At 30.0% G+C, this 10,940-nt stretch overlaps 1 protein-coding gene across 2 annotated transcripts; it reads left to right on the top strand.

Moving 5' to 3' along the window:
- The first annotated feature begins 249 nt into the window (after positions 1 to 249).
- Positions 250 to 2,471, top strand: LOC145742887 (acyltransferase PGAP2-like). 2 transcript variants are annotated; one of them, XM_082560720.1, is made up of 6 exons: positions 250 to 309; positions 482 to 635; positions 1,237 to 1,395; positions 1,473 to 1,578; positions 1,678 to 1,887; positions 2,144 to 2,471. In XM_082560720.1, the coding sequence occupies exons 2-6, from the start codon at positions 495 to 497 to the stop codon at positions 2,272 to 2,274; spliced, it is 747 nt and encodes a 248-aa protein (XP_082416846.1). In that variant the 5' UTR covers positions 250 to 309; positions 482 to 494; the 3' UTR covers positions 2,275 to 2,471. The 2 variants fall into 2 exon arrangements, with proteins under 2 accessions (XP_082416846.1, XP_082416845.1); XM_082560719.1 differs by lacking the exon at positions 250 to 309 and having other exon boundaries at positions 359 to 635.
- Positions 2,472 to 10,940: the final 8,469 nt, after the last annotated feature.

Genomic DNA, 10,940 nt, shown 5'->3' with positions numbered 1-10,940 from the left:
GTGTTCGTTGAGCATAACCTGCTCATTCATTGTTAACGGTTTACACATATAAGCACAATGACTGTAAACAATTATTACAAGAAAGCTAAACACCTTTTAACATCTGCAAAATAATAAATTTAATTAATTATTAAATATTTTTAACAAAAACAAAAATTTTTTATTGATTTTTGAAAATCACGTTTTCTGATTGTTGAACCGGAACTGTTTATCTTTAACGTATGACGTCATATCAAAACATCGGGTCAAAACGAATCTGCAAAATTTAATCAAATCTAGGTGTTATTATCCACAATAATTAACTTAAATGTAAAAATTTACTACGTTTATGACAAATAAGGAGTTTTTATTTGTTTAACCTGTTTTTAGATATTTTAAATCGTACATTAGTCATTTAGTTTATCTTTTAACATAATATATATATTTTGAAATTTAAAATATTCATTTTCTGCCAAACTGTTGTAACTTTATAAATTTTTAGTAGATATATCGAAATGTATTCTAGAATTCTGTTGTCTATCAAAATGAAAACAATTTCATCAATTGTAGTATTTTTTCCATTGTTCGGGCTGACATTTGCAATTTTTTGGTCACTTTTATTTGACTTCGAAAACTCAACCGCAACTCATTGTAATGTAAGTAAAACAATTTTATTTGTAATAGGTTGTTAGATCACTAATTTTTGTGTTCACAAATACCTTAGTGAATATGGTAGTTTTTATAAACTAATTCAATGTTTGGACATATATCCATATGATATTATTATTTATAAATTTATCCATGATGTGGGACATGGGATAATAAGGCCCTTTTGTATTGCTCAATTACCTGCTAACTGTTTTCTCGATTTGGCAGTTAGGCCTGTTTTTATTGTTTTATCCGGACAGTGCTACAGCATTAAAGCACTGGGAATCAAACTAAAGACCTTTGTGCAGAAAATCCAAAGATGCTACAAAGTTGAAACACTCCAATTTTAACATTTACCCCCTGCTCCATCTCCTAATTATTTTCCTCTAGTACCATACCATTCTAATATTGTAGATTTAACATTTTTTTTAAGTTGCTATCATTTTTAAACTAGTTAATTATTATTACTGGGAATATTGAAATGTATTTTGTTATCATTTGTTTCATGCACTTATACATTATAAGTCTATGGTTTATTTTCTAGTTTTTATTTTTGTTCTTGGTATTCAAGTAAGATTTTTTTTTAATAAATACAGTTTTTGAATATAGGTTAAAAATTATCTTCCATCAGTTAGTGCCGCAATTGGAAGAACACCACAAGCATATATTTGGAGAGCTTGTATAGCTCTGCACAGTTTACCGAGATATGCTTATGTGTTCATGGAATGGTCGTGGTTTAAATTGCGCAAAGTTGACCAAACTTCTAAGGTAATATATTTCACCAAAATTTTAATTTTTTGTTTATTAATTTTTTGGTATCTGATTTTAATAGGTTCTATTTTTAGATGGTTTCTTTATACACACCTATATGCTTAATTTGCGTTGTAGCAAACTTTATTGAATTGACAGGATTGCTTGGTTTAACTGTTATTTCGTCTACAGAAAATGGAGGTAAAGAATTATAATTTTTTTATTTCTTCATAAAAGGTAAGTCTAAGTAAATTCTGTTTACATTATCGAAACACCGAAAAACAATTGTTTTTTTTTTAGATTTACACGAAGGCTGTTTTATAATGTTCATGATAGGAGCTATAACTTGTATGGTAACAATGTGTTTGTTAAATCGAATGACAATTCTTGAAAACGATTATGATGTAATATCAGCTCGAAGAAAGGTTGTGTCCTGTGCAATAAACATTACCTCATTTTGTTTGGCGTTATACTTTTACTTTCGACATATGAATTACTGCGAGCCAGGGAGTAAGTTATTGTTATTATTAGTTTATTAAAAAAATTGAATTAAAATTGTTTACCCAATTAGGAATTTTCAATATATTGCCAACACCAAACCATGCTACCTTGTGCTCAAAATTTCCATTTTTTTATTTGAGGGCCTATTCTATTTATTAAACTCCGTTATATTTAGGCTATATTCGTTTTAAGCAGTTCTAACTGTATTTACAAATTAATTTATTAGTTCAATCCTTTTTAATAACATTATTTTTTTTGTTTTTAGTATACAGCTTGTTTGCCTTATGCGAATACATTGTTATAATAAGTAACATGGCATTTCATTTAACTTTTGGATTAGATTTTTCCCAATATACTTGGATTGTATGTGACAATGAAGGCAATAAATTAAGATGAGATTTCTTTTAAAACAAATCTGAAGAAAATATATGCATTTTTTATTTCTTGTATATTAAATTATTACTCTAATACTATTGTAATGTATTGCTGCAAATTGTCATTAGTAAGTGCACATTTTTATATTCCAGCATTAGTAACATTTTTGTTTATTATTTTAGCTTGTTGTTTAAGAAAGCATATAAGCTTAGTTTATATTACGGTTTATTAAAATATATTTAGCATACATGTATATGAAAATGTTATACTTTAGAAATATATATATACAAAAAAGAGACGATATAGAAAAATTAAATTAATTAATTTCCTATAAAAAAGAAAGATTTATCTTGATTTGGGATATCTTCCTCTCTTTTTCTTTTTGTGAACAAAAATAACCACTGCTGTTACCACAATAATTATGAGAACAAGTATTCCGATCACTATTCCAAGGATTATCGGCAAACCTAAAAAACAAGTTTTTTTAAATTAACCAAATAGGTAAAACCACTGAAACCAAAAAAAAGCTTTGTAATAGTTGCTTTTTGGCCTTTTTTATACTGGTTTTCAAATAATAATAATGATTTGTATAATTTTTACATTAAAAAAAAGGTGAGAAGAAAAAAGTTATACCTATAATTTCACATCTGTTTCCGCTGTATGCAGAGCTACACCTGAAAAAATAATTTTCGGTAAGTTATAACCTGTTTTGCAATACTATGATAAATATAAAGTAAGTAATACATAATGTTTTTATAAAATTAGGTTTAGCAATTTGCCTTAATTGCACAAGTGTTGTTTTAGTAAGCAAAAATGTGTCCAATTTGCTGCAGTTTTTAAGTAAATCGGCAATTACCAATTTAGAATTTTAGTACTTACACACAAATTGGTGTGTCCGTGATTGTGTTGATGCACACACCACCATTGTAACAATAGCCTGGCACACAGTTTCCTGTAACAAAAAGCATAATATTTTTTTTCTAAAAACAACTCTTTAAAAAAACATGTTGTTTATAAGTATGTTCTTATTCCTGAACAGAACCTGTATAAGCTTAATTTATTATTTTTTATCAATTTAATTTGGTTTGATATTAACCTTGACAAAGATTATCTATGTCCATGTTATAGCCCTCATTGCACACGCACATAGATGACCCAACAGTGTTAACACATTCAGAATTTGGGGGACACTCTCTTATTCCTTCACTGCATTCATCTACATCTACGAAATTAATTTCAAAGTTGGTGTTATTCTTAGCGTTAAGCTATTGCAAAAACTATGATTTCTCATGTTAATTTATAAATCTTAGGCTTCTAACATTATTTACAGGCTTTATTCAATGGCTTTTTATCTTACCTATTGTAGTAAACTCTCTTACAAATTCCTTGCTTGTTCTTAAATTGTTGTAAATATCCAGTGCCGACAACACAATTGTTAAAGTAATTTTCGTTCCCTGGGTATAATTATTAAAAATTTCTGAAATATATCCGTCGACAACATTTTGTTGCAAGATTCTTTTGTGTTGTTTTTTTGGTGAATCAACTGTGATGTTGTAATCAACACCTCTGTCGACAGATTGAAAGGAAACATGGAACGATGTTTGTGTTATACCGTTTATGGTTATTCTTAAAATTTTGGGATCTAGTATTAAAAAAGTATAAGTTATTTTATAATAAATTTTTGTGTTAAACAGTTGTTTAAATGTGTTGTATACAATAGCTTGAGACATGTTGTTTATAATTTGGCTTTGATTAAAGAAAGGGAAAATCAATATATTAGATATAGGGGGGTACTACTACACATACAATTACTTTTTGCTTATATTTTGTAGTCATTTGGTAAATCCTTGCATTATTACTATTTTAATAAGGTTAATATTTTTTTACAGCAGTATTTGAACTAATGAACCATTGTTTGTTTTTTTATACTAAACACAATGAATGCATAATTCCACTTACAATGGTTTAGACAAATTACCTGTTGATTCCAAAATTGAATCTGAAAATTCTGTGTAAGCTGCTGTGGTGTTTGAAATTTTAACCAGAGCCCTAACTTGTACAGAACAAATTTCATTAGGAGATATACTGTTCAATGTTGCAATGGTATTTGTTGTTTTAAAGTTAAAAAACAAATCTGATTGGCATTGCGCTAAAAAATACAAAAATGTCTATTAACTCTTGCTAGTCAAATAATAAATACACTCTTGCTACACCACATGAGGTCGTAGGTTTAATCCCCACTGCTCTCATGCTGTAGCGCCCTTGAGTAAGGCACTATAAACGATATGAACTCCTGCTGAACCAGCATTTAATCAGCAGCATAATTACCGGCCAATTATAATCTATAATATCCCAAACTGCAACTTGAGAAAGGGTCGAGGTAACAGATGTTACTCTATGTTTAGGTCGCGCATTCGACTTTCCCACATCGAGGATAAAGATATTTACGAAAAAAAAATGTTAAAGTGTAATTATCTCAAATTGTATGTTAATTATATTTGTAACTTGCCTTCAATGTTGTAAGAAATGGTGTTATTAACCTTCGCAAAATATATTTCAATTGTAGTTTCTGTTACTTTCGTAACAGTTAAATTCTCAGGTGCGGCAGGAATGTCTGTTACGCTTACTGGTAAAATTAAAACATGTTTTAGTTAGTTAAAATTCTGATATTCTATTTCTTAACTCATACTGATTTTTGAGCTTGTGAAAATAATTGTCAGGTAATAACAACAATATAAAAATAGTTTAAAGCACAAATAGTTTAAAATAGTTTAAATCACAATTGATGCACAATTGATTGCTAAAAACTGCTAGATTAATTTTATAGGTAAAAGTGATAAACACAAATAAATTTACTTTCTGTAAAGTTTCCATATACAGTTGAATTAAGAGAAGAGCCATTGATCATAACAGTTTCATTTGTTGTTGCATTTAACCTTGTTGCAAAGGATGCAATAACACTGCCATGCCTGGGTTAACAAATATAATAAGAAAATAAAAATAACCTTTTTTTATTCAAATTATTTTTTAAATATTGGGTTATGTACCTTACATATAAATATACTTACGCAAAGTAAATAAATTCCAGTGAATTAATACCGACACTATCATCAGTACTTCCAAACGAAACAATTATGTTTTTCTCTAGTAAAGATTTATGCCTATCAATTAATTCCTTTGCCTCATTTGAAGTCAAATCTGCATATTTTGTGTTGTAATTTTCCAACAACATTCTAACAGAGGATTGGACCGTGACTAAATCTGTTGTCAAAAGTAAAATGTTTGGAATAAACTAAAACCAAAACTACTTAGGACATAACATAACCACACCCAATAATATTACATGAATTCAAGGATTAAAAGATAGGTATAAAAGCCTTGTTGTTGACAATGTTTATATTATAAAACAAGATTGTAGTAGTACCTGTTTGAATTGACACTGGAACATTATATTCTGAATCTGTGTAAATATGATCCTGACCTCTTAGTTTTAATACTCTTGCTGTTACAGTGTAATATGTATTCGGTTGAAGGTTATTAACATGAAGGGTTATTGATGAACTGTTAAGGATCAAATTATCTTCTTGAGATGAAACATTAACCTATTTAAAAAGAAATGTTATTTTTACAATTAACATAAAAATAGAGCCTAAAAGTAATTAAATTTGTCTAAGTGCTACTCTAAGGTTTTTAAAAGGCTAAAAATTAGGCATAGAACAAATATGAACAATAGATATACAGTGAAAGCAGTATTTTAAATGTTGAAAATAAAATTAAATGCTTACCTGATATGTTTCATAAGAGCGCGAAGAATCAATTAAAATTAAAATGGAGTTAACAGATGTGCTTAATACTTCAACCGGTCCAATGTATGGGTTCACTGAAAAAATAAAGCAGAATTTTAATATTTTGCAAAGCAGCAAAAAATGTTAAATATTTAAAAGTTAATTATTCACCTAAAATATTAATTTTTTTAACAAAACATTAATTCTACAGAATAGGTTTTTATTAGGTATTATGCTTTTATCACACTTATATATATACCAGAGCAGGTTGTTCCTGGTCTGCATCTACAAAAATAATCCCCGATATTATTAAAACAATCTGTATTCACTGGACATGTTAATTCTATTTCACATTCATTTATATCCACACAAGTCTGAAAATGAAATTTCTTTAAAAAAGTTTTAATACAGAAGCATTAAAAATATTACTTTTTTAAAGTTTAGGTTATATTTATGTTTTGATATATCTTTACAGACAGCATGGTGTAGTAGTCAGAACACTTGCTTCGCTACATGAGGTTGTTGGTTCGATCCCCACTACTCTTATGCTGTAGCACCCTTGAGCAAGGCGCTATAAGCAGTATGAAGTTCAGCTGAATGAGCACCCAATTATCAGCATAACTATTGGGCAATTATAATCTATAGTATCCCAAACTGTTAAAGGCAACTTGAGACTGGATCAAAGTAACTGAAGTTACTCTATGTTTAAGCCATGAAGTCGACCTTCTCATATCAAGAATAATGATATATAAAAAAAGGGAAAATGGGAGAATGCGAATATATGTAAATAGTTTACTGTTCCATTGAATTCATATCCAGATTGGCATTCACATCTAAAACCCCCAAAAAGTTCAATGCAATTAACTTGCTCATAACTACAGTTATTCAAGTTTGAATCATTACATTCTTTAATATCAACACAAATTCCATCTATTTCTTCAAAGCCAGTTCTAAGTAACACATAATTTGTAAAGGAATTAAAATACTTTTATAGCATATAAAGTGCTTACTAAAGTATGCTTTTTGTTATATTAAAAATCGGATTATTTATTTCATTATATTTTAAAGGCATATATACTATAATCAATATCAGCTATTACGCTTTAATAAATATAAATATTTTAATACCAAAATTAGGTAGACTATAATAAAAAAACTAAAAATTAACTGTGTTAAACCTTTTATACTTACTTGCAATCACATGTAAAATTTCCAAGTTTATTTTCACAGTTCTCTGTCTCATTATTGCAAGTATTATAACCTGTTTCACATTCATTTAAATCATCGCATTTTGATAAATCAGACTCAGTTGCAGGCCTAATTGATAACAAATTATTATTTTTTTTTTTTTTATTGTATATATCTTTATCCTCGATGTGGGAAAGTCGACTGCGCGACTTAAACATAGAGTAACATCAGTTACTCCGACCCAGTCTCGAGTTGCCTGTAGCAGTTTGGAATATGATAGAGACTATAATTGCCCGGTAATTATGCTACTGATTAAGTGCTGGCTCAGCAGGAGTTCATACTGTTTATAGCGCCTTACTCAAGGGCGCTACAGCATGAGATCAGTAGGAATTGAAACCACGACCTCATGTGTGGTGTAGCAAGAGTTCCTACCACTACACCACACTGCCGGTCCACTACACCACACACTACTATTGTGTTGAATATTTAAAAGGATGCTAAAATTAGACGTTATTACAAAACATAATTTTACATCTAGTTAAAGTCTAATCACCTGGTATAGCCAGGCAAACAAGAACAGCCAAAACTTCCAAGTTTGTTGAAGCAAGTTGCAAATAATTCTGTACAGGTGTTTAAATCTAGTTGCAAACATTCATCTATATCTTCACAAGCCAAGCTTGTTTCATTGTAGGTAAACCCAATATTGCAATCACAGCTGAATACAGATTAGTTGAGTTACTTTGAATTAGTTCACAATAGTTCATAAGTATTTTTATACATTTATTTAACCTTGATGTGGGAAGGTTGACTTCACAACATAAACATTGAGTAACATCAGTTACGCTGACCCGAGTTGCTTTTGGCAGTTTGGTATATTATAGAATATAATTGTGTGAAAAGTAAGCTGCTAATTAAATATTGACATAGCAGGAGTTAATATCATTTATAGTGCTTTACTAAAGGGCGCTACAGCACAAGAGCAGTAGAAATCAAACCCAAAATTACCTATAATTTCCCACAGAATTAACACAATGAGAATAAGGTAAATTGGTGCAAGAGTTTTCTTCATCTAAACATTCATTAACATCTTCACAAGCTGAAGGGTCACTGAGATTAACTTGATACCCTTCCATACATGAACAATTGTAATCATTATATAGAGGATCACATATCTGTTCACATGGCATTGACTCACATAGATCAATGTTTGTACAATTTCTTCCATCACCTGTGTTTGTAATAAAACTAAATACTGAAGAATATGTATCCGTACTTAAAATCACCGATAAATTATTTCAAATAAATGGTATCATTACATAGGCGTATTCATTTTGCTGTAAAAGCTTTTAAAGTTTGTAAGCAACATTTCTAATTATTTGAAACCATCAAAATCTTAGCAAAAATGTATTTTTAGTGTTTTATAAGAAAAAAATGCCAACTTAGATTATAGTTGGGATTATGGGGGCTAAAACCAATAAATTATCAATATAAAGTTACATAAACTTCGTCAAGGATGCCTAAAGCCCGCCAAGTAACCCTATTTTACTAAAGCATTTTACCAGTTGTTCCATTAGGACATGGACCACAAGTTTCCCCAACTTCTGGAGCTGGGTTATCAGTACATGTTACATTTGCATAACAAGCTGATAGTAAACAACCATTTCTATCTTCAGTGCAGTTGTCACCGGTATAAGCTTCAGTGCATGAACAACCAACAATCTATAAATAAGAAAAACATTTCATTTTACTTAAACAAACAAACTGCACTTCTTTTTATTAAAATTTGCATTCACCAGGTTATTTTTTAAATAATTTGTCCTTGATGTGGAAAAGTCAATTTTGCGACAAAAACAGAGTAACATCAGTTAACCTAACCCAGTCTCGAGTTGCCTTTGGCAGTTTGAAATATTATAGATCATAATTATCAAATAATTAGGCTGTTGATTAAGTGTTGGCTCAGCAGGTGTTCCTATGTTTATAGCACCTTATCCAAGGATCGTACAGCATGAAAACGAACCTTATGTAGTGAAACTAAGCATTTTGACAACTACACCATGCTGCCAGTGCTACATTTTGCTTCCGCTTTTGATAAGTTTATAAAATTTCACAATCGAATAAAAAATATTCTCTATTGTTTTCAATTTGCCCAAGTTTTTAAACTTCAAGACAGTAATGTTTAGTATCAGTATAATCATCTTTATTGAAAAACCTGATTAGATATAAAATCTGATGTTTGTACCTGATAATTTACATTTCCAATTATGGTGTCATTATAAAGACACTCTCCACCATTTTGGCATACACACAATTTAATGTTTAGCGACAGAAGCGTCTTTGCGTCTGACTCGTCTATAGCCTCAATGGTTAATGTCCAATTCACAGCATCGGAAATTACATTATCCTCACTTGGAGTCCAAGTTACTGTTCCAGTATCTAAAAAATAATTAGTTTAATAAAAAAGACCATTTTAAAGGGCACTAGAGCATTAAAGCAGTGGGAATGAGTTACAAGACTTCATGTAGTGAAGCCTAGATATCCGTTTTAGAGTTATAATTTACATAAGACCGATTCGAAACTTTTAATTTTAACAAATTTATTTTTGTTTTAACAAAATTTTTAGTTTGTTACTGGTATCAATTGTTGTTCCTGGAACAGAATTGTTGCTAGCTAAGGCAAATGTAACAGTGTCGTTGTCAACATCTGATGCTATAAAACTTATCGTGATAATTTCGTTAATTTTTGCCAACAAAGTTACTCCATCTTCTATATTGATATCTTCCGCTAAAGTTATATTGGGTGGCGAATTTGCTAAAAATGGATAATATTACTTTTTTATTTAAAAAAATTAGTTTTGATTTTCCCCGTTTTTTATTTATCTCTGATTAGAAAGGTCGATTTTATAACCAAAACATAGAGTAACATTAGTTACTGCAACCCAGTCTTAAGTTGCCTTTGGTAGTTTGAGACTTAGCAGGAGTTTATCTGAGTTATAACACCTTACTCGAGTGTGCTACAGCGTGAGAACAGTCGAGATCGAACCCATTACATCATATAGTAAAGTCAAGTGTTCTGACCAATACACTACACCTTCAGCTTTGTATAGCGTTGATAAATTGTTTTTTAATACAATATACAACACTTTTTAAACTTATTTAATATGTGTCAAATTTAAAACTTATTCAATAAGCATTACGGTTTAAAATTACCATTAGCTTGGGAAGTTGAATCAGAGGCTTCATTATTACCCATCGTCGATTCACCAATCTCTGTTCTATTGGTTGTTAACACATCATACAGGCAAGCTGTATTTATTACACTATTGGTGGTGCAATTTGCCAAAATACCCATAAAGTAACTCTCATATCTTTGTGCAGAAACAAGATCTTCTAAAAATGGCGGTTCTGTTGAGTTAGTAGGGTTGTGTGTAGCATATGAATCATTTTCAGAATTTTCATACAGAAATATTGATTCCGCTTCTTTTACTTGCCCTACATTTTAAAATAAAGTAACTTTTTTAGGGTCTTTTTGATCTAGGCCTACACAAAATGGGTGATGTTTATACTTACATGATAAACCATATGGATACAGTTTTCGTTCGCTAAACGTCCCATTTAAAATGTCTAAGTCCTCCGTTGCCAGAAGAGAAGAATAACTTAAAACTGTTCCATTTCGTAGAGTAAAATCATCTTCCTTCTGGTCATTCCAAAAACCTAA

Source organism: Corella eumyota, chromosome 2 (genome assembly GCF_963082875.1).
Source record: "Corella eumyota chromosome 2, kaCorEumy4.1, whole genome shotgun sequence".
NCBI classification, from domain to species: domain Eukaryota; kingdom Metazoa; phylum Chordata; class Ascidiacea; order Phlebobranchia; family Corellidae; genus Corella; species Corella eumyota.
Note: the sequence above shows the minus strand (reverse complement) of the source record. Positions and strands in the feature narration are given on the sequence as shown.